General features: G+C 39.7%; 1 protein-coding gene across 1 annotated transcript in view; it reads left to right on the top strand.

The window, feature by feature from the left end:
• Positions 1-23,647, top strand: part of LOC140235614 (branched-chain-amino-acid aminotransferase, cytosolic-like) — a 36,542-nt gene extending 12,895 nt beyond the window's left edge. The window contains 10 exon segments of the mRNA XM_072315620.1: positions 7,932-8,012; positions 10,765-10,876; positions 10,879-10,964; positions 11,898-12,008; positions 14,503-14,622; positions 16,085-16,248; positions 17,701-17,929; positions 18,801-18,869; positions 20,357-20,503; positions 23,396-23,647. Coding sequence (XP_072171721.1) covers positions 7,932-8,012; positions 10,765-10,876; positions 10,879-10,964; positions 11,898-12,008; positions 14,503-14,622; positions 16,085-16,248; positions 17,701-17,929; positions 18,801-18,869; positions 20,357-20,503; positions 23,396-23,494 — 1,218 coding nt within the window. The 3' untranslated portion in view covers positions 23,495-23,647.
• Positions 23,648-25,047: the final 1,400 nt, after the last annotated feature.

Genomic DNA, 25,047 nt, shown 5'->3' with positions numbered 1-25,047 from the left:
TCCCCGCGACGCGGGGAAAGTCCCGAGCTGTGGGACTTTCTCCTCAAAAACCATAATGTGAACGCTCGCTGGGACTTGTCCCCTCGTCCCCGCGAAGCAAGTCGGGTACGGGGACAAGATTTGGAGGGGAGAGTGACCTTGGGGCGCAATTGATAGCGTCCAGCTGTGGTCATCAAATGTGCGCATGCGCTATGCCTGGATTCAAGTGGCAGAGCTCGCTCCAAGCCCCAATTGCCCCCACAGCTCGGGGACAGATGAGATACCAATGTGAACGGTCAGTCGTAAAAAAGATAAGCTCTCTTGTGGCTGTCCCCGCATCGCGGGGACCAATGTGAACGCGGGGTGTAGCTTCAGGGAGTACAGCATTGTCATAAGATTACTGTAGTGCAACAGTCTAGAATGCTGTATCACACTGGAAGATGAATGGGACTATTGTATTGGTATGTTATTAAAGTTTTCATGTTTGCCTGACTACAGTGTATTCATCATGCAACAAAGATTATTTTCTGTTATTCGAATGGCACACAAGATGCCTCAGAAATTAGTCCCGATGCAGTACAACATAAACTTTTATTTGAGATTTTATTGGCTGCCGTTTTGTGTTTGTAAAACATCAATTCCATCAAAGCACTGAATTGTGCATGCATTGTTGTTAAAAAAAAATATGGTTTGAAGCATTGTACCTTTTCAGTGTTGAGAGTTGTAAAGATGCTACACAGTGTAAAAATATACATGTATCTATAACTGGAGGAGGGTGGAGGGTTACAGAGTTGTACAAACTGTATATCTTCTCTATGAGGAAAGGGGCATAAAATTGGTGCCAATCTTGGGTCACTGGAACTGTTACCAGAGTGCGACAGCCAGTAAATAGAAAAACTTGGCATAATGTCAATGGCCTACAGTGTTTGAAGAGAATCTATCAAGTCACGATGAGTCAATATGTACAGTGTACTCAGAGATAAGGGACCTCAAAGTAAAATCTTTGAGGACAGCCCAGACAGACAGGGTGTTCAGACGCAAAAAAAAAAGAAGATTATACAAGAACGGTATAGCTATACCAAAACGGTATAGCTACATCATGTACCGGTATATGATGAATTTATCCGTGTGAATGCTGACTAGCATCGTTTCGAACTATATCACAGATCTCGATAATGAATTGATATCAGCATTCCATCATGTCCATTGTGCTTCTGAAGGTATGGCGACCATAGAAAGGTATACACTATGTAACTGGGCGGGGTTTAATGGGAGCCCGAATGAAAGGTGACGCCATAGCTGTCACTCATGACCATATTGAACAGCATGCGCAGTGGGAGACTGCACATCTATACAAGGTTTTCCTGAATGGTCAAGAGTAGCATCTGAACAGTCTGTCAGCTATACAAACTGTACAATGATTCTTTATACGTCATTTCTTTATTGGGTTTTGGTATAAACTGGCTTGCATCTGAACAGGGGGTAAGTGTCGAGTCAGTAGATCGATGTATGTCATGAGGTAGGCATTTCTATGACTTGCACTCGCCATGGAGTCTGACGCAATTGAAGTCAATATTTACAAGTACTACTAGAAAATGAGAGATAAAATGAGATTGTAGAGTGTTCCTGTGACATGCCCACGAATCAAGCCTGCTGATTGGTCAAGCCCCTCACACGCCCCCATAGAGGATGTCATTCACACCACATATCCCAGTACTTTTCCTGTTAATCTTCCTGTTCTTATCACCAAGTTAATCATCGCAGCTAGTCTTAATTCAAGCTCGCTCTTTATAGCTGCTTAACTGCTATGATGAAATAACAAACTCATTCCAGTATTTTATGAATTACTTTTTTTCCCCATATTATTTTTTTTTCTCCATAATCCTTTCATAATCATCATAAGGGGACTTATTAGAATGGATGAAATAGTATAGTGATTTTCCTGTAAATTTGATAAAATAATTTTCACAATGTCCATGAATCATGATAGTCTCTCCAATATGTTAAACTCATCATCCTAATGTGAATTTGTGTATTTTGTTCCCAAATGATAATGCATTGTGCTCATTAGTTCTTTAGAAGTACATCGTATGTCCGTTGCCAGTCATAAGGCATGCCCTGCAAACATGTAAATGGAGAATGAACCAAAGCAATGCCAATAATAAAACAAAACACAATCATCACAACTGTCTTTATTTTAAAGATGTGTTCATTTTAATATCGAAGTGGAAAGGAACAGAGAAAAATAAATAGCTCTGTTAGTTTAAAGAGCTGGTATAGTATTGGTGGAGGTAGAAATTGGGCTTTTTAACTTTTTGTGAGATATCAAGAAACCTCGTATGAAATAGTACAGAGCATACCATTCTGAGAGGAATTCAAAGTTTATTTGATGAAAATCGGTATTGGAATGGCTGAGACATTCAAAAACAAAGTAAAACAAAGCCGTCATAATAAAAAGTAGGTCCCAACTTTTATTAGGATCGCTCTGTTTTGGATATCTCAGCCATTTCACAAGGTATAGTTATCAAATGAACATTGAAATCCTCTTGGAATTACATGCTCTTTCACATTTGAGGTTTCTCATTATCTCACCAGAAAATGTTTGAAACCTGAAGTTAGGGCTCAACCAAATCTATACAATCCCTTGATATAAACATTAGGTCATTTGCTTTGTTACAAAAAGACCCCCCAAAAATTTCAAACCAAGATTATGTAACCCTGTCATGTGCTTGAATTGCGCTGTCACTGTCAGACATTCATTGTGTGCATTGGATTTAGGACGTTTTGCATATTTACCCCGTCTCGGAAATTTGGCTATTCCTGTCTACATGAGATATCATATGTCTGGCACAGCGGATCCTAATACCTGTCTCCTGAGCTGTACAAGTGTTGTGATTTGATACCTTTAATGATAGATATGTGCACCAAAAGATAACCTTCGTGGAAATTTGGTGGCGTAACATCAATATTTGGTTTCCCTGGGCCACTACAATAATTATATGTTCACTGTATGCCACGGCTAATGTCAAGCCTGATGAGAGAATTTTGATTCCCCTGTGACCAGGAAGTATGTTACTGTGCAGACCCGTGAAAGAAACAAAACATAGACAAATATTATAGCACGTACGTACGAGCAAACAAATGTGAAAACACAAAATATGTTATCAATGAAAGAACTTACAGTGTACTTATATTGACCTCTGTGATGAGGAGCTTTATCGTTTGTGTTTAAAAAGGTACAGTAAAGTTTCCAACCATAATAGGAAACACCATGTTGATCAAAAGAATCAGTCAGTTTTTATAATCAATTCAGGTAGGACTCCAGAGATCTATAGAATACTCAGTAGTTCTTTTCAGCAGTCTTCGTCTTTCATGATCTCGGCGATGTTTTGTGCCTCATGGTGACCATTGTCTATGTTCAACAATCAACATTACATGTCTACCTGGGTCTTCCTATTCTTGTAATATCAAAAGTATATCTCAGTATTAACCCATTGAGGATGGGTTGATTTTGGTACAACACGCATTCCCCCTAGACACCTGCCTGAGTATACAATGTACAACGTACATATACATATTGTACTCGGGACTTGTCCTCAACAGGTTAAGAAATAATGATTACGGGTAGAGTATTGTGGAATTGTTTCGTGTACATGTACATGTACAGCTGTACATGTCCCTTTCTACTACGTTAGTGTTCACTAAGTGCTACAAATGTACAATAGCCCCAGCTATCGAGTCACTGGAATCAGCCCCCAGCACATTGTACATGTACAACAATTTGTACAGCGCATTATACTCTGGTCCCTGGGGGGCATTTACTACCTACATTTGTAGCCAGGCTGCCATGTTTTATTTACTGTTCTCACATACAATGTGTACAGTACTTGTACATTTGTACATCCAGCAAGAGTTGCATCACATTTGCATTACCTTAGTATTAAAGGGTCTGTACAGTACTGGTTAAGGTGAGGATTCATCTTGTAACATTTTGTGAGATATTTAGAAACCACTCAATTACTGTAAATGTTAAAGAGCATACAATTCTAAGGGAATCAAAAGTCTGATGAAAATCGGTTTTGAAATGACTGAGACATCTAAAACCAAGGAAAAACAAAGAGATCTTAATAAAAGTTGTGGCCTGTCAATTTTATTAGGATCTCTTTTTTGGATATCTCAGCCATTTTAAGGCCATTGTTTATCAAATATAAATGTTGAATCCTTCTTGAAATTACATGCTTTTTCACATTTCATAAGAGGTTTCTCATTATCTCACCAAAAAATGTTATAAACCTGAATCCTCACCTCAACCAGTACTGTACAGTCCCTTTAAATTACTTCAGTAATTAGTTGGCACTGTTCCCAGTTGGTAAAATTCCACAATACTAAATCCCGCGATAATTTGTGTGGTACTGTTCTCATTCATGAAATACCATCTAGTTTAATGTCTGGCCTGAAAGTACGCCTCTCTGAGGTAAAGCACTGCACATACGAGTACGTATGCACATACAGTACTTTGTACATCTATAAGGAGAAGACGGGGAATGTGTTAGGTCATGCAAGAAATGTACACCTCTGTACAGTCGATGGTACAAAATTTGGTATTTTGTGCCTCGATTCACACTCAAAGCTCACATGCTTATCTTGTAAAGTTTGAATTACCACTCTAAAATACCATGGTAATTTGTAAAATGTAAATTTGTGGTGTACTGTAAAACACAATATTTTCGCGGCGTGAAATTTTCGCGAATTGGAGCCGACGGCCTTTTTCGTGGCATGAAATTTTCGCGAGTTGCCTCTAACATTCAGTGCTTAAAATGTAGGCGAACTTTCACGTGCATTTGAATTTCGCGACTCTTGGCTGTCGCGAAATTAAAATGCACGCGAACATTCCTCGTTTTACAGTACTTGTATGCACCTCCGCATTAGGAATTACTGTGCAAAATATTGTGATATTTTGCCATTAATGTGAACGCACCTCAACATATCCAGCAGTAGCATTCATGTATCAGGTAATTTAATGCACCCTAGTAGAGAAGAGCTTTGTGCATAAAAGCGTCTTTTTAAGGACACGGGTGGATGAATGTGTTTTTGTGTAATGTACACTTACAATGTACCTCAAAGAGCATTGTCTCTGAAGTTGATAGTGTGCATCGGTACATTTGTAGCATGTACTGTGTAATATACTTGCCAATGTAACCATGGATTCCGCCATCAAACCAGGGCAACTTTGGTTGAAATCCTTCCCAGCATGAACCTGTATTGTCCTTGTACAAATTGGTTTTGATACCCGCAAAATCCCTCTCATCCCAGGTGTAAAAATGAGTGTACTAGAGCTTGGTATGAAAAATGGCAGGACCCCTACAAAGATCAGGTATCTAAATCGCATTGGAAATGATGACAATGATGGTGGTAACGGCACTGATATAGTGTAGTAATGTTTTGTTGTCATCATTTGCTTACCCTGATTATGATGATGGTTATTATTTTTGTTGTTATCATTTTCATAATTTTTCTTTTATGATGTTGTCGCATGATGATGGTATATTCTGTGAAACCGGTATTGTTCTATTGCACACATACAGTACCATTTTAGATTCTGATATTCTCGTGAATCTTGGCTCCTTGCAAAATTTGCCAACATTACAGTACAAATTTTTTAAATGTCAGGTTTTACAGTAATTGGATGATTTGGAGGGATTGAGATTATTAGACTAACCCGAAAAACCTTGCAGATCGAATAACTTTTCCATCATTCAAGCAATTAAAGTCAAATTTAGTATGTATCATGATCTAGCAGTGTAGTTTTGCAAGACACCAATGTGTTAGTTTAAGGAAAATGTGTTGCCATGGTAATCACTCATTTTTGTATCAAAATAAACCATTCAAGCTATGAAGGTCAAATTTGGTGTGTACATGTATGATGGTCTTTAAGTATAGTGATGCTGGGGGAAAGCATGTTTCCATTTGCTGTAAGTTTTATACTCAGTGTCAACTCTGTTATTGTACAGTAAACTAAAATTATTCTGTTTCAATTCGACAAATGCACAAACATCATTGCCCTCATGTCATCACATACTACAGTGTATAAAGTAACACTAGGGGCGGGGGTATTAATCACCTTCAGTGATAATTCTAGTTTTTTTTAAAGATGCGTTTCTGTGTTCGATAGGCGTTTTCACATCAGCCCGTAAAAATCCAAGCTCAAAATATTTTCCGCGATTGCGAATGAGAGCGCTATTTCATTTCTTATTCACATCAGCCCAAAGAGGGGTAGCCCGAATAGTTAAAAATTTTAACATACTGTAAAAGTGGATATTTTCGCGCGTCTAATTTTTCGCGCTAGGCCGGGTCAGAAGAGTTTCGCGTGTTTTTAATTCCGCGGAATCAAGACATCACGCACAGGAACGTATGGCAAGCAAAAATATTCGCGTGTTTTTATTTTCGCGCTAGTTTCTGGTTGCGCGAAATGCGGGAAAATTTCAACACCGCGAAAATTTCCACTTTTACAGTAGCTAATTCGACAGCTGAGTATGTGCAAACAGCATTAGTAATGTGTGTGTCCTCTCAAAAATTCCTCATGACTTGTGTGCAGTTTGCCTCGATCGATCGGGTCACACACGTTAGGCATAATAGGATTCATCGCGCTAATTTCTTGAGTCGTTTTCACATTATCAAATAGCGCGCTACTATCCCGCTATTTCAGAAATTTCCTGAGTTGAAGTTGAGAAATTTTCTCGATCAGAGCGACACAATTAGCGCGGTAGTTTGTGTTCACATTATCAAATAGCGCGCTATTTCGCTATCGGGAAAATTTCCCAAGTCAGAAAATAGCGCGCTATGTGGAGACATCGGCTGATGTGAAAACGCCTATTGTGTGTTCAAATTCCTTGAGAGGGTTGTCTCTACCAGCCTGTGTGGGCACTGCTATTAACAGTTGATTATCTGTCAAGGATGATGGAAATCAAAATAGAATCAAACAAGCAACTGGCATGTACTCAAAGTACATGCACCTCCCTGGACTGCCCTGGATGTAATTCCATGCATACTGAGATTTGGGCTGGAACGAAGTTGTTTTTCCCTTCAATCTTGCACCCCACCCTCCCCTCTTCCCCCCTGTCCAACAACCCCTTCCCCCCCCCCCCCCAGCAGTTACATTAAGTGTGTTCATGGATTGACTGTTTAATATTGCTGCAACCCCCTTCCCAACTGCCCCTCTAGTCAACCTCCCCCATCTCCCATACCCACTCTTCTCTATAACCCCTCCCCCAAGCCCCACCCCAACACACACATACAGTTAATGTGTTCATGATGAATCAAATGATATTATTGCCATATAATCTCCCACATCCAACTTTCCCCAACCAACCCCCATGCTTCTCCCAAGATCCCTTCTTGCCGTATGTCATCATGATCATGGGACTGATTCATTTTCGCGAATTGGAGCCGACGGCCCTTTTTGCAGCATGAAAATTTCGCGAACTGCAACTGGCATTCAACATAGTATAGACAAGAACTTTCACACATATTTTAATTTCGGGAATCTTGGCGCTCACAAATTTTGCGAAATTAAAATGCACACGAACATTCCTTGGACACAAATTTACAGTATCTTCCTCTATATTACTCCGCAACCCACCCTTTGGTCCCCATACTAATTTCCCACCCCTTCTTCCCTCCTTTCTCCCCCCCCCCCCCCCCCCCCGTCAGTCCCCTCTGAACACATGCTGTGATCATGGAGTGAATTTCTTTGTGATATCATCCTCTATTTTACCCACTCCCACTCGCCTCTCCCTTCGTCCCCGTTTTGACAAACTGTATACCATCATGATGGTGGATAGAAATCATTGTTTGATAATACATCAATCTCCTAACCCCCTCCCCTCCCCCCCCCCCCCCCCCCCCACCAATGCATACATTCACCCTTGTTTCCTCTTCTTACCCCCCTACAGATTTTAACTCTGAGTCAGACGGGAACGCCGGGGGTGATATCCTGTGCGCCAAGATGTATGTCGACAGAAGATGGCTTCAAGGTACCGTGCAATGCTTCGGTTTTAATACGCTGTGCCAATTGTTTGCGTGCCATGTGTGTTTGGCTCTGCTGAGTAGCTGTGCTTTTGCATCTTTGCTGTATTAGCAGGTCTCTGTGAATTTTAGTGATGAAATGTCAATATTTTACCCTCTCTTGAATACCATTTGTTATACTGCGTTTAAAAAGTGAATAGCTATAAAGTTACTTGTAGTGTAAAATTTTAGCTAAAAGTGTCTGTGTTTTATGAGAGAAACACCATCAAGAAGATAGGGAAAGTTACATGGAGAAAGGAGAAAAATGAGGAAGAAAAAGAAGAGAAAAAGAATGAAGAAACAAGAAAAAAAAGGTAGTGAAGAAGAAGAAGAAAAAGAAAGAAGATGCAGGAAAGATGAAAAAATAAAGTGATAAATAGGTACAGAGAGAGAGAGAGCTAGGGTTTAAAGGAAGGTAAACCCAAAAAGCAATGTGGATTGAGTGAAAGCAGCAACATTAGTAGAACACATCAGTGAAAGTTTGAGGAAAATTGGACAATCGATGCAAAAGTTATGAATTTTTAAAGTTTTGGTGTTGAAACCGCTGGATGAGGAGACTACTAGAGGATATGACGTATGAGTGGACAACAATACAAAGAAAATATAAAGGAAATTCAAAAAAAAATCACTTTTCTAGAATTATGAAAGAGCAATGGACCAACCTCTTTCAGAAAGCAGGGGGAATAATTGCTACCCCTAACATATGTCAATATCAAGTTGATGGAATTTGTAATTTTCATGAAAAATAGATTTTTGTAGAATTTTCTTTATATTTTCTTGGTATTGTTGTCCACTCATATGTCATAACCTCTAGTAGTCTCCTCGTCCAGCGGTTCCAACACCAAAACTTTAAAAATCATAACTTTTGCATCGATTGTCCGATTTTCTTCAAACTTTCACTGATGTGTTCTACTAATGTTGCTGCTTTCACTCAATCCAAATTGCTCTTGGGGTTTATCTTCCCTTTAATATCGGTTTTGATAACACTGACCTTCAGTAAAGGAGTTAATGAAAACTTACTTGTTTGTTTATTTGTTTAAAAAAGAGATCACTTTTGAATTATAAGCTGTGTGTTTCGTATACTAAAGCACAACTTTAAATATTGCATTGTATTCTAATGTAAAGGCATGAGAATTTTTAAACGGGTAGCATTAATTACACATGTATGGATGTAGTAACCTGCATTCTATTCTGGAATACTGCTTTTGAGTTAGGCTGAAAATTCTGCCAATCTTATTTTGTGCATTACTCTTCATCATAGAAATATAGGAAAAGACTTTTGCTTGTCATTCTTGCAAACCGACAAGAAATTCCCTCTTTCATCAAGGATATACCTTTCCGGAAAAGTGCAGATGTTTGAAATTTAGCTAATGGTAAAATACTTTAAATTACAAATTGCAGGTAAGATGTTGGGAGTGTGCAAATGTTTGGAAACAAATTATTAAGTGTGCAGTTTTCAAGTAGTGGTGTATACCTGGGGAATTGTACTGTAGTTGGACCCTCCCCCATCCTCCCCCACCCCCCCCCCCCACTGTCTGTTTTCCTTTTGAAGTGCACTCCTGAATCAGAATATATCCAGACATAAGGTATTTCCTATTCATGTCCTCATCAGACAGGGCATTAAAATTTTCTTTTGCAGTTCCCACGCTCCCATCTTTGAGTAGCATTTGTACAGTGAGGGAGCTTTCACAAAGGATTTAACAGACAGAAGTTGTTCATTCATGGCTTGTTTAGCCCATTGAGGATGAATCCCGAGTATGTACATTGTACTCTGAGAGTTTGTCAATGGGAAATGTCTGTTGTAGCAAAATCAAGCCGTCCTCAGTGAGTTATATGACAGTGGATGCTACTTATAACCAAGTTTTTTCCAGTCTCTATTGAAAGACTCCGTTCTTAACCCGTTGAGGATGAGTCCCGAGTACAGTATACTCGGGCAGGTGTCTATGGGAAATGCGTGTTGTAGCAAAATCAAACCATCCTCAATGGGTTGAGTTATAACCTGAATCTTGTGTTCCTTCTTGATTGTAACGACAACATTCATGATACTTCCGGATTGCAATGAGTATTATGTATGTGTCGGAAAAATAGAATTTCCTCAGGAAACTGGCACCATGGTTGCTTTAAAATGTCTAGAAATGAATACATGAAATATTAAAGGAAAACCTTCCATTTCCAAATGTTATACCATTCCATGAATTGGCAATTCACTTTACAAGGTTTTTTCTGTTTCAAATTGGCAAATTTATCCTAAGGTGCACATTCAATTAATGTGATACCCGGGACTTGATAGCATAATATTGAGAATTATTCTTGGGACATCAGTGTTTTGTTTTGTTTTGTTTTGTTTTTTTCTGATCAAAATGTCAGTGTAGACGTAGATATATGTGCAAATCAGCAAACAGAGTCTGTTAGTAAGAGATACGTACATTAGTAGTACATAAAGCAAGATTGATTGCAAGCACAAAAACATGGTAAAGGTTAGACACATGTCTTGAGATGTTTTGTAGACACCAGTCAATATACAATGTAACACCCTCTCATTTATTGTGACAAATACAGATGGTAATCGTTTGTCAGCACTTCAAGATAAGGTAGGCATCAAATCACATGTATTTGGGAGTATAGTACCAACCCATAGTGCAGTTAATTTGCCAATCAGGAAATCAGAAAGAGATAGAAGAATGTCCTTCATCGCACTTGTCTTTCCCCGTCTCCTCCCAGTATGCCAACCTCCAAGTGGAGCAGAGTAAGATCCTGAAGCCGAAGCCGCACGAGGACAACCTCCTGTTCGGCCACAACATTAGTGACCACATGCTGACCGTCCCCTGGACGGAGAGGACGGCTGGAGCACCCCCCGCATCACCCCACTGAAGAACATCTCCCTCCACCCGGCCTGCTCCGTTTTCCACTACGCAATATGTGTGAGTATAGACAGCACAGAACCAGGCTAACTACTGTATCTTATTATGCTGAATATTTTGTGATGTTTATATTTTTGGCGAATTTCGCAAGTCAGGTGCTATTCACGAAATTAAAGACACACAAAAATATTGACTCTGATCCCGATATGAATGTGACGTACATGTAGCCATTCAAGTTCAGTACTTCAAGATCGCAAATTTAACCACTCGCGAAATTGTCTGGAAGTTCCGATTCGCGAAAAATTTAGACTCGCTAAAAATATGGCATGTATACAGTACCTGTTTCAGACTTGGAAGAGGGAGGCAATCTGGGTAGATTTCCCAACACTGTTGGTATTGTGTTATTGTATTACCAGTCAGCAATTATATGAACATGATGTCATTGTGGATAATGTGACTGTAGTTCTCACTTGTGAATTCAACCTCTTGGATGTTTTTGTCTTACAGGTTGCAGTTCGTGAAATATTTCTCTCTCAAAAAACAAGGCATGTTGCATATTGTTGCTGGAGCAACAAGACCTCGTACCTCAAAAATGTCAAACATTCAGGAGAGCAAAAAAAAAACAACAACCAAAAACATGGCAGCCAAAGCACTATATCAATGGGATACTCGCCTTTCCTTAGACATGCCTTGGTGCTCCATTTTTGTGGGAAGGCAGTTAGGATTTGGACAGGACGTCACTTGACGAATTATCTGAGTATCTGACCGTTAATTAAAAAAAAGTAATTTTCACCAAAATTTAAGATGCGAGGTCTCATCACCCATGCAGGATATGCAACACTTATAGCCAGCATATCAATGTGTGTGTGTTTTTTTTCATGTTACGTTCTCTCACGAACAAAGGTTGTCCGTACTTTGATGAATTTCTTCTTTCTGTCTGTCTCTCCTCCCTCCCCCCCCCCCCCTCTCTGTATTGTGTCTTCTTCGCTCCAGCTCTTTGAGGGCATGAAGGCGTACAAGGGCGTCGACGGCAAGATTCGCTTCTTCCGCCCCCTCATGAATATGGAGCGTATGAACAGGAGTGCCACTCGGGCAGCACTACCAGTAAGTCCTCTTGCAAGAATGGATCACAGCCTCTTTTTATAGCATTCATGTTATTTTCACTGGATAATCGGGCGGGGACCTCTGATAAACGGGACAATTTTTCTTCAAGCGATCTTTGATTTTGTGGATAGTTTACACAAAAAATCTACCAAAAACCACAACATTATTTCAAGATTCCCTAACAGTTGTCGTTTACATCGAACTTACAAAGCAAGCTTCGGACTGGTGGTTTTGACCTCCATCCATCCAGTACACGTACATTTCAGCTCACTGCCCGCCTTCGCTTTTCTGTACATGTGTATATATGGCGAGCTAGATCGCTACATATTGACAACACATGTACAGTGCAGTGATCGCGGCAAGTAAACAATCAAGCCGTGATGATTGAATGATTGACGGACTTTTCATTGACGTTCCCACATCAGTTCTGGGTAATCATTTCCCATGGTTGTGGATATGTTTATACGGAACGCCCTACGTGTCCAAGAATTCTACGAATGTTTAAGAAAGTGCTAGCTTTTAATCCGCATATTTTGTGTTCGAAGAGAGGTGACAGAAGACCCCGGTTGCGATTACTCTACATCATTGCGAGAATGCAGGGAGAGCTAGAGGGTCGCGCCGAGGGGTAGCATGGTTGTGTATTCATGTACATGTACAGTACGTCAGTATGCATGTGTGTGTGTGTGCACTACATGTACATGTCGTATGCCGTTAGTGTATGGTGAGTGCTCATCGCGAAATCCGGCACCCCGCTTAAAGGGGCCGTGTTTGCTACTCCCAACCTGTCCCGATTATGCGATGAATACTGTACTTGAGGGATTATCCATTAAAAAAAACAAGAAGAAGCAGTTCCTTTCCTCCCTTTTCCTCCCTTCAGCAAGCTCTGGACAAAAGGCACACTCAAAACAGTATGGGTGGGACTACAGTGTGCATAACAAGTGATTCTGTCATCGGTATAATCCCTCTGTTCTTGCATTTTTTCATGGCAATGAATCATGAAATCCTACACTTCCTGTTGTCAGCAGCCAACAAAAGTGGTTATACTACGTGCTTTCGTGAGTTTTGTATCATTTCAGATCAAATTAAGAGTTTCGAGAAACATTAGCACTTGGAAGACATGATTTGTTACGGTGGGATTTTATAGCCACCACTCTTGATAGTATGCAACATTATCAACAGCATCAAGCAAAACTCATGGTAAATTTACCTCCCCCAGAGCCACTCAGTCTGTGGAATTTATGACCTTTTTCCTTGTATTTATAGGTTTCAAAAGGCTACCACAGAAAATTAGTCTTCTTTCCGAATGGAATAAAAACAGATAGGAGGTTAATTCCTCTCTTTTTTTATTAGCTTGAATATCATAAATTGTGCTTTGCCAGTTTTGAAACAGAATGTAATAGACACCAAAGAATTTGCATGGTGTGAACAGCCTCAAGGTTTAGGACTGACAAATATACCATGAATATCCAAGTGTGAACTGAATCATATCCATTTCTAAAGTCCACAGGATGTTTATAATCAAAAGACATGTGACACAGTCACTATAAATCCGACCACTGCCTTTCAAAGTTTGCCAGTTTTGAACCAGAATGGAATGAACACCTAAGACTTTGTTTGGTGTTATAGCAGCCTCAAGGTTTAGGGCTGACAAATATGCCATGATAAAGAGAAAAATACATTATACTTTTGATAAAGGGAGAAATGCATGAGGCCTATCTACAATTCAGGCCTTTCCAGGCCTGTTGATAGCCACAGACCCAAGGCTGAAGTGAGTTTTTTGTCTTCTGTCATTGACTGACCTTCTAACTTTGGGCCTAGCTTGCTGCCTGCTCTTTAGTATTTGCTCTTTATGTCACCAGATACATGTCTCCAGATAGAAATAAAGAAAGAAGTTTGCGAGGTTTTAGCTTGCTTTGTCTGTAGATAAGAAATAGACAAATCATACTGCTGAGTTGGGAGTTTTTAAGGAGGAGTGCAGAGATTCTCCAGAGTGTTTAAAGATTCATACAACGTGTAGATCATAAAATCATAGTGGCATGAACACATCAATTTTGCGTTGAGAGATAGTGTGTACACGAAATTCTATGCTCTTATCATGTCCCATAATCTAAAGTAAAATCGTGGAATGTATGTGGTTTTTTTTTCAAGTGTGTGTGGTATAGACCAAGTGAGTGTGTTTATGTGTTTGTGTTATGTCTGTGTGTCTATGTTTCTGTTTGTGCATTTCTTACCAAACTGGGAGCATGTAGTTTATAAGGAATACATATTATTAGTCACTGTGATATTTTGATCTCTTTTTTTTTTTCTTCTTCTTCTTCTTCTTCTTTTTCTGAGTGAACAATGTGAAGGCCCAGTCTTTGGTATGGCAAAGACATTGTCTGTTGAATTTGTTTATTTCAAGTAGAATGTCAGAGATCTTTCATACATTACATGACAATGTTGCAAAAGCAACAATCAAGCCTTTGTTGTAATGATCTGACTTCATCTGTCGTAGAATTTCAATGGGGAGGAGCTCATCCGCTGCATGGCTCGCCTTGTCCACATGGACCGGGACTGGGTCCCCAACTCACAGTCTAGTTCACTGTACATGAGGCCCACGCTCATCGGCACAGAGGTAAGGGACTGTAGAGGGTGCTATTTCTCTCAGTATCTACAGACCCACTGCTTAGTGCATAAAAAAAAAGGGGGGGGGGGGGTGTTCCAGACTTGGTACATTTCCATGATGATTTAGGAGTTCAGTTAAATTTTGTTTTCTGTAGATGCTACAAGTATATGGGTAATTCCATGAAGTTGGGGCAAAAAGTGTCACATTTTAGCATAACTCAATACTAATTATGCTATACATATATTCTTTATAGGCTTTACATTTGTATTGAGACCATACATTTTCCTGGAAATTTTGTGCCATTCAGACTCAATTTTGATGAAGTTATTTTAAAAAAATGTAACGGTGTCCTGTAGCATCGTGACGTGTCCATGTAGCATCGTGATAGTTAAAATCTCTTCCTAAAAGACAAATTAATGCAATTAGCTTGACCAAAATTTGATATAATATGCATAATTAGTAGATTAGTCAGATAGCTAAATATCTTAACTCTATTTTCCACAGTTTTACTTTTACAAGAAAATTACACAATGTGTCACTATGCTACACGGTGTCCACCAAATGTAACAAAAAAGGACACCGCGTAGCATCGTGATACATTTTTTAATCTTCTTTTAAATTTAAAACTGTGAACAGGAAATTTGAGATATTTAGCTATCTGACTAATCTAGTAAATATGCATATTGCATCAAATTTTGGTCAAGCTAATTGCCATAATTTGTCTCTTAGGACCAAATGATAAAATTTCACGATGCTACATGGACACGTCACGATGCTACAGGACACCGTTACATATTGTTTAATAACTTCATCAAACCTGAGTCTGAATGGCACAAAATTTCCAGGAAAATGTGTGGCCTCAATGCAAATGTAAAGCCTACAAACAATAAATGTATAGCATAATTGATATTGAGTTATGCTGAAATGTATTTTTCAAATATCACGATGCTACATGGACACTGCCCCAACTTCATGGAATTACCCATATGGATAAAGCGTGATGATTATTGAATGGGCCCCCTCCCTAAAGACATGGCTAGTTAAAGACATATCATCTAGCATTTCATGACAATTGCCCCGTGGCTAAATACCCGTATAGTGATAGAGTTAGAGTCCAGATTAAGATAGGGTTAGGGTTAAAATGCGGGTTACGGTAAGGATAAGATTAAGGATTAGGGTTAGGGGAAGGGGAAGGGTAAGGGTAAGGGTTGAAATTATTGACCAGGGTAATTGTCGGGGGGATAATTGTCTTGGAACCATCATTTATGGAGCACCACATGGGAGGTGTGTGTAGGCCAAAATTATCTTTTGCTGAGGAGGGCATTTGTCCCACTGGGCTCCTGGTTTTTGTTATCTACATTAACCCTTTGTATGCTTTGAGTGCAGAAAACCCCCATAGCATTGCACACACTGTCCAAAGTCCCTGGCCAGGAAAGGATGAATTATGTACTCTGTTGTTATTCTTTTCTAGCCCACGCTTGGTGTCAACTACCCGAGCCACTCTCTCCTCTTCGTCATCCTGGGCCCCGTCGGGCCCTACTTCACTACGGGAACATTCAGCCCCGTCACGCTGTACGCCGACACAGAGAACGTCCGGGCATGGAAAGGAGGCGTGGGCTTCGCCAAACTTGGATGGTAATGACATTGATCAGCATTTTCTTATTGTAACAAAATAAAATTGAAATTGCAGAGCGATTACAAGCTCTAATATCCCACATGCCAGGTACAGGATATCTCATAGTAGAAATAGCAGAGATGCAGCCATTAGTTAAGGCTTTGTGAATGCTGTAACTGCTAAATGAATTGAATGCCCGTGATTTATTCATGTGTGTAGAGAAAACTTTCTCCTCTTTAGAATGATACACGTTTATAGAGAAAACTTTCTCCTCTTTAGAATGAAATATATTTATTGAGAAAACTTTCTCCTATATAAAATGATACAAAACTTGCCCATATTTTACTTTTTGACGTTTGTCAGTAAAGAGTACCATCGTGGTAGTTGTTTTGTTGAGCTGTCAGTTTGAATGCGCTCATGTGAAAAAGAGGCTGGCCTCCAAAGGTATTTTTGCAGTCATGTGTGCTAGCCTGATTTGGATTAATCCTAAAGGAGAAAGGGGTAGGTTTGGTGTCGCAAGCAGGAAACCAATCAGTTTACTGAAAGGGGATGAAAGCAATGGATTGAGTAAACACAAAAGGATATGTATTGTAGGGCCTTTGTGATAATCCCTTGAAGTTCATGGATGGGCAACCTGTGATTGATACAAAAAAAAAAAATGGGAATGCAACATCAAACCAGACCAGTAACAATGCAGTGGTGATTGATTTTAAACAGGGTATAAGATTTTAACAACAGGACAAGTGAAGGGGGGGGGGGGTGGAATAGGATACATAGGAAAGGCCATATGCTGGTGATGCAATGGAACAAACTCAAATACAGTAAGTAACATACAAGAACACTAACAAATGAAGGTAATCTGCATGTCTCTCTAAGTTTCAAACAGTAGTTACCCAGATAATATAACTCTGATTTTCATCCAAATCTCTTTGATTCTGGTACTGTAAAACATGATATATTCGCGGCATAAATTTTTTTGCAAATTGGAGCTGACAGCCTTATTTGCGGCATGAAATTTTTGCGAACTGCCACTGGTAATCAATGCATATAGTGTAAACAAAAACTTTCGCATGCATTTTAATTTCGCAAATCTTGGCACTCGCGAAATTCGCGAAATTAAAATGCACGCGAACATTCCTTGTTTTACAGTAGTTCCTAGTGGCAAACTAACCATGACACCTGGACTCCATTTCATACTGTGTAAAAGATGTTAGGATAGCAACTCTTGCTGGAAATGCAACTTCCAATAGCAGCAGCCAATCAGTAAGCTGGATTCTTGTTGTTTGCAAGACAGTTGTCTTTCCAGCAAGAGTTTGCTATCGTAACAACTCTTTATGAAATGGGGCTCTTACGGAATAAACTCATCATATGGCAAGTTACATATCAGGTTCCTCTTGTCTGTGTGGTCCAAAACACTGCATTATGAAACTAATCTTTGCGTCGTCTCTCTCTTCGCGCTCCTTCCCGTGCAGCAACTACGCGCCGACGATCATGCCGCAGCGGGCGGCGGAGCAGAAGGGTTGCCAGCAGATCCTCTGGCTCTACGGCGACGACCACTACCTGACCGAGGTGGGCACCATGAACATCATGGTCTTCTGGGACAACGAGAATGGTGAGCGGGAACTCATCACTCCGCCCCTTGACGGCACCATCCTCCCCGGCGTCACCCGCATGAGCCTCCTAGATCTTGCCAAGGAATGGGTGAGTCTTTCTTTTAGCTGCTTTCACACATACACCAGAAACTAACAGTTTTCGAAAATCAGGTTTTTCAACCTTAATGTGACAACCATTGAATAGTTTTCACATTGGTTGGGAAAGTTGATCATTCTTGTGTGTCAACACACAAAAAGATTTGTTCACTCTCACGATTCGCATTGCGACGTGAAAGTCAATCACACCTGACTTTTTTTTTAAACTTTATAAGTGATACCCCGTGCACAGTGTATGTGTGAAACGGCACACGAAGAAAACATCACAAGTTTTAAAATCCTATGTGTGTATAACTTGCTACACATAAGCGAGCATGCTTGGGTGCACAGGGTCACACTTTGGTCTTTGTTTTGATGTGTACAGTCTCGAAAACAATCCTATTTTATGTTATTATGCTAATGAAGGCAGGTGGTAAATGTGTCGCTTTTATTTTTACTTCTGGAAATTCACCTGTAGACATTTCAAATTTATGAAGCACTGTACTCTTCATGTACCAACAATTTGATTAAGTTATGAATAAAAAATGTAAATTTCATTATATGTAACTTTCATTTTCTGTTTGGATGGGAAGAAATGTACTTCTTCCAAGGCATTAGTTTTCCGAGTACCATCATGATAGATTTGTCTATATTCCAAGAGGATGCACTGAAATTCTTCTCGTATGGTCCGAATTTTTTCTGAATATTTGTCATTTTACTCACATAAACGTCAATTCATATCTATTCTTTTTTAATTGTTGATTGAGATGAAGATAATCTCCCATTTGAGAATGTTCTCCTTCAGTACCAGAGTGACTGCAGATATAGTATTGCATCATTCTGCCATTTGCATTTTCTGTCTTTTTATTGTGTATGTGAATCAGGGTGAGTTCAAGGTGACTGAGCGCAGACTTACCATGGAGGAGTTCAAGAGGGCGCTGTCAGAGAAGAGGGTAAGAAAAATTCACCGGCCACAATTTACTGGTGTAATAAGCCAGTTGTGGTTCCACTTAACGCATGAGCAGAAGAAAAAAAAAAATAATAATAATTTGTACTCACAGCCACGTTGGAAGTTAAATTCACTGAGATAAGTATATGTGATATAAAATGATTATTCCTGTAATCCTTGTCTGTGGAGATTGCTATTGTATCCACCTGACGGCAAGCCTGGTATTTTGCGGTGTCAATAGATAATGTTTGCTAATATATTTGATGCAAAATAATGAAGTGGATGCTTCCAAAGGGTTCAATTGATGGAAAACTCTGGTCACCTGATCTACGTACCATGTACGCAATTTCCTTGTTTGTTTGAGCATGGATTGGGCAAGCTTAAAATGCATTATGTCGCTGTGTAAAGGAGTGTAATGCCTATTTAACCAAGTTAGAGAAAGGAAAGGTCATTTGCACCAATGTGCACATGAGCTAACTACAATGTAAGAACTGGCTTATTACGAGTGCATGTTCATTCAGGTGACACCACTTGGAGTTGCATATTTTGTATTGCTAAGTTTTTACGTCCTTGAGGAAAAATTGAGCTGTAATACTGAAGACTGAATTTTTTTTTTTTTTAAGTGATTTCATTGTAAAAGAGATGGTAGTGAAAATGTGAATGATAAACCACCTTTCATGCAATCTTGTATTTGTTGCCATTTCAAATGGTAGTGTATGGCTGAAGTTCACCTTCATATACATGTGAACTGAGAGAATGCAGCAATGTCAATAGAACACATGAGTGAAAGTTTGAGAAAAAGTGGACAATCCATTCAAAAGTTATGAATTCTTAAAGTTTCGTTGCCACCATGGCTGGATGAAAAGACTACCTCAACCTGTGATGTCACATGTGTAGAACGATACAAAAAAATGAAAATAGATTTCAACATATTTTCACTTTTCTCGCACAATAAAAGAGCACCTGACTTGTCTCTTACAGAAGGCAGTGGGAATGATATTACCCTTAACATCAGTACATCAGTGACAAGTCGAGGGAATGTGTCCTTTTTTAATAAAAGGACATTTTGTGAAATTCTCTTTTTATTTTCCTTATATAGGTCATTGCATGTGACATCATACTCTGTAGTAGTCTTATCATCCAGCAGTGACTATGCAGAAACTTACAAAATGTACAACTCTTGAATGTATTATCTGATTTTCATCAAACTTTCACTGATGTGGTCTACTGATATTGCTGCATTCTCTCAATCCACATGTATATGAAGGTGGACTTATATGAGGCACAGGTTTATGCATTATCACATTCATATAAGAAACAGATTTTCTTTTCAACTCTTTATGTGAAAATTGAGAAAGAATATTACTGTTACTCTTAATGTGTTTTTATTTAAGTGAAAAGCAGGAACTAATAAATTTGAGAAGTAGGATTTTCTACTAGTGTAAATATGGAAATTAAGTAAGAATATGTCCGTTATTCTGGATGAAACAGATTGTGGAGTTCTTTGGGGCGGGCACCGCCTGCGTGGTGTGCCCAATCGGCAAGGTGCTCTACAAGGGGGAGATGTTGGAGGTTCCTACGATGGATAACGGCGCCAAGCTGTGTCGACGCTTCTACGACAGCCTCATGGACATCCAGGTAGGTTATACTCTAATCACCTTTCGGAATGAGTCATGGCGTGGGCTTTGGGCTAAAACGCATCTACTCTAACTGTTCCTCATCAACTGCTTGCCGGGTCATGGTGTGCTACCCCCTCACCGTCCCTGGGTGTGTCAACCACACTCTTTTGGCCCAAGGAAAGACCCTAAAACAGATTGTTAATTCAAAAGTGGTTAATGCACTATAACAGCAAAATTTGTGCCCACCAAAAAAAAAAAAGTGTATGTATAAAGGAGATTATTGTAATAGTGTGTTTTAGAGGCAATATTGCTAAAGGTAGTATTTTAGATTATATCCCTCACAAATTATTCCTTGTCCTCTGATTGGTCAAGAGCATTAAAAGCGACAAATCATATTTCTCCCATGAAAATCCTTGTCCCGTCAGAGTCTTACTATTTTCCCTATGGAAATAGCAAAGAAAAATATATCACACTGGTGATTTTCGCTTCGCGAGATCTCTGGCATTACGAGAGATTCCACTTACAGATGAATGGGTATTGAGAGGTCTTTGCTTCGTGTGAAGACAGGTTGGGTTTTGACGTACAAATGAATGGTATTGTGCACTGCAGGCCATGCACACACTGGGCGTGTGTAATTTTTTGCATAGGAGAAATGAGCTTGTTCACTTGAGTGATCGGTCAACTTTACAGTGATTTAAAAGCATAATTTACCATTTGCAGATGAAGCAAAAACCCAGCTTTAGTGCTTCAAAATAGTTCTAAAATGTGAGTTAGGGATAGAAACAACCAATGTAAAAATTTAAATCAGCATGACTGATGTTAAGTATTGTGAAATGTACAAAATGTGAACAGTAGTCATAATAAAAATGTTTCTAGACTCAACCATCTACTGTTATGGTTTATTGAGAAAAACAGTGATATCACCTTTTATTTTAGGCTATATTGCAAAATTTGTACATGGTAGGATATTTTGTGATACAACTGACCTACACATATGCACCAAATGTGATATCTCAACATTTTTAAAATCACTGCTCCCAATGGTACACAGTACCTTTAATCCCACTTAAAGATAATAAAAAGTTTTGGTACCTCAAAAGTTTCCCTGAATTTCCTTGTCTTAGTTTGTGTTTCAGGTTAAAGTACCTTTCATATAACTAACACTGTGAGACTTACTCGCCCCAAAGTGCTCTCTTGTCTTAGTAATCATGCAATTAACTGTGACCAGCAGCCCCATACGCATAGCGACCAGCAGCCCCATACGCATAGCGTAATCGGGCTTCGCATTGTAGCATTCAGGATCATGACAGATTTAGTATCGCGGGGACATGTCAAGTTAAAATCCCAAAATTTCTTCAATTTGAAGACTTACCAATTAAGTTGAAGTATTGAAAACAGGCTTAGGGCAACGTTTGGTTCTGCCAATAGTCCCTTTCTGTTCGAATTGATGACTGAATGTGACTCGGTCGAGAGGACCTTGGGAGAACTACGTACACTGAATACTACAGCCAGTGCATGAGAACACATCACATGCATGCACACAGATTTCAAATCCATGAACGGATAAGATGTTTGTGTGCGCATGCGCTGGCCGTAGTATTTAGTGTATGTAGCTCTCTCAAGGTCCTCTCGACTGAGTCTCATTCAGTCATCAATTCGAACAGAAAGGAACTATTGGCAGAACCAAACGCTGTCTGAAGCCTGTTTTCAATACTTAACTTATTGGTAAGTCTTCAAATTGAAGAAATTTTTGGATTTTAAATTGACTGTTACCCGCGATACTAATTCTTTCATGATCCTGAATGCTACAATGCGAAGCCCCATTACGCTATGCGTATGGGGCTGCTGGTCGCTGTTAGCTATGCGTATGGGGCTGCACGGTGCTGGTCGCAGTCAGTGGTTTCGTACAATACACATACATTATACTATAATTTTCGCCGCGGTACCACAACGGCTCTGGTACGAAACCATTATTGCATGATTACTAAGACATGAGAGCACTTTGGGGCGAGTAATTCTCACAGACAACGTACTTTAACCTGAAACACAAACCAAGACTAGGAAATTCAGGGAAACTTTTGAGGTACCAAAACTTTTTATTATCTTTGATTTGCTGTCAGTCTTGAAATAGTTTATGAGGGATATGATACAAATATACCAGGCCTTTGTTAGAGGCACCGGTTAGAATATGTGCCATCGGTGACTTCAGCAGCACTACTTTATTCGGGGCTGCGCCACTCAGAAAATAGTGCTATTTAAGTCACCTCATGCATATAGTTTTAATCAGAACCTATCAGGCCTGGACCCTGTTGTATGAAGAGCTCTAACTGATTATATAAGTGATTTCTATCATAAATCTATGGCAGCCTGTGTGTTAAGGAAATTTATAATCGATTTCATCTTTTGATGAAACGGGGCCCAGGTATATTTGTCTAACATGTATAGGGATACTCTATACATCAGGTGGCATGATTTCCATGTGACGAAAAATGAGAAATATCAGATGCAATTGTCAGAGCTGCAAAGTTTTCTTGATTCTGCAGGAGGCTGTCAAGAAAATTGAGATTTCTTTTCACATCCTGACAAAAAGAATATAAAAGCTCCCCCCCCCCCCAGTCGGTAATTGCTTTTGCCCAATGAAATGCCTGTTAATCACAAACACACTTTTTACCTACCTGATTGCTCTTTTAAACCTCACAGATTTCAATGTAGAGAATATTGGCAGCCCTCAAATTGTCAGTGTCCTTGTTACCAACATAGTTTTTTTGTTTTTAGTAACCAGGCTGGAACTTTAGGACGCAGTTGGATGCAGGCGTGAAAAATAACACTAGGGAATAAAAGTATGGATTTCATAAACACAGTACAGAGTACGCTTTATATTTTTTTCCACTCTCCCATCTCTCATCTTCAGTATGGCCGGATTCCGCATGAGTGGGCCGTGGAGATCGATGACATCATCGACCTGGAGCTGAGCGATGAGGAGTCGTCGATCAGCAGCACCGCCAGATGAGAGGGATGCGCAGAGGAGCCCTCCATCATCCGATGCAGGGGTGTCAGAAACTATTCTATTTCTTTTTTTTTTAATCCCCCAGAGTAGCTAGCACCCATGGATAATACTTCCCTCCATTGGCGCGAACCCATGACCATCACCTTGCCCCCTATTTGCGAGAATGTTTGCATGCTTGGAGCTTCTAGGGAATAAACAGGGTCTGTACTTGGATTAAGAAATGTCTATTCCATGCAGAACTTCATCTTTGCAATTCTCTGACCCCCTGCCTTTTTTTGCCCCCCCCCCATATCTCTATATATTTCTTTTTCCTTTTTGTTTGTCAGCATGGTGTTTTCATAAATTATCTCTTTTTTTCTTTTTAAGCATAATGTGTTCTCATAGAGAGCTCAGAGTGTTTTATGCATATCTTTATTCTTGTCTGAATTCACTATGTTTTCTATTTATAGCTAAATTCTATATCGCCTGTTTTGTTTGCTGTCTCTGGACATGTTTTATGCACAAATAGTATCTGTATACGTGATATATAGTCAGTTTGAGAACTGTGAGGTGGTTGGCACTGCTGAAGTCTGTGGATCCAGTGCTCTTTGCTTCTGTCTGTGGTGTGTATGCACCCCATCCCTCAGCAGTATATAGCCATTAACCCTGTTTCTACATCAGAGCACTGTTTTGGGATGCTGTATACGCCATATATTTTGAGGGTTCTTTTTTTTTTTTTCACGAATTTCGCGCATCAGGTGCCAATCACAACTTTTGCAACAGATGAAGGTGTGACTTTCATCCATCCATGAATGCGACATGCATGCGGACATTTCTCCGTCCCATGCTATACTCCACGATCTTGAATTCAACCACGCGTGAAATTGTTGGAAAGCTCCGATACACAAAAAAAATCAGACTCGCTAGATATATGGCATATTTTAAGTACTCTTAGATGGGGTCTGAGGTAATCCTCTCATACAGATGTTAGAGGCTTTTTTACTGATGAGTAGGTCTGAGGTTCAAATCCCTCCCAGCCACTACATCCTTGGACAAAGGGTTCCACCAAACTCTTTCCTCTTGGCCTAAGTATATCAAGCGGTAACTGGCAATTCTGATGTTGCAGAAATGGTGTGGCTCTCTATCAAAGAGCAGTGTTCTGCCCTTAACTCTTTGGCCCGTATTCTTAAAGGTGGCTTAAATCAAAACCATGGTTTAAATTGAGTCCATGGACTAAATCAAGTGTGAAATAGGCATTCACTTCATACACGAGTATCAACACGCAGTCATTATTGGGTGTTTGTTTGCATACGCGATCTGTCACATGCACTTGCGAAGAAGAAATCTGCATAAAGCGTAGACTAGAGTTCAACTACCTTCACAAATTCCGGCCTATGTGTGCTATGGTGTCAAGTCCCTGACGTGTGCCACATTATTCTGAGACCATAACGCATGCAGGGTGAACATTGTTTTCCAAAGCCATGTAACATTATATTGGGAAGCATTCATGCTGGAAATTCAGTGCAGCAAAGATGTAGAGAAAATTGCAAACTCTACTGTGATCCTATAATGCTGAG

Source organism: Diadema setosum, chromosome 12 (genome assembly GCF_964275005.1).
Source record: "Diadema setosum chromosome 12, eeDiaSeto1, whole genome shotgun sequence".
Lineage (NCBI taxonomy): Eukaryota > Metazoa > Echinodermata > Echinoidea > Diadematoida > Diadematidae > Diadema > Diadema setosum.
This window is presented reverse-complemented; position numbering and strand designations above follow the sequence as displayed.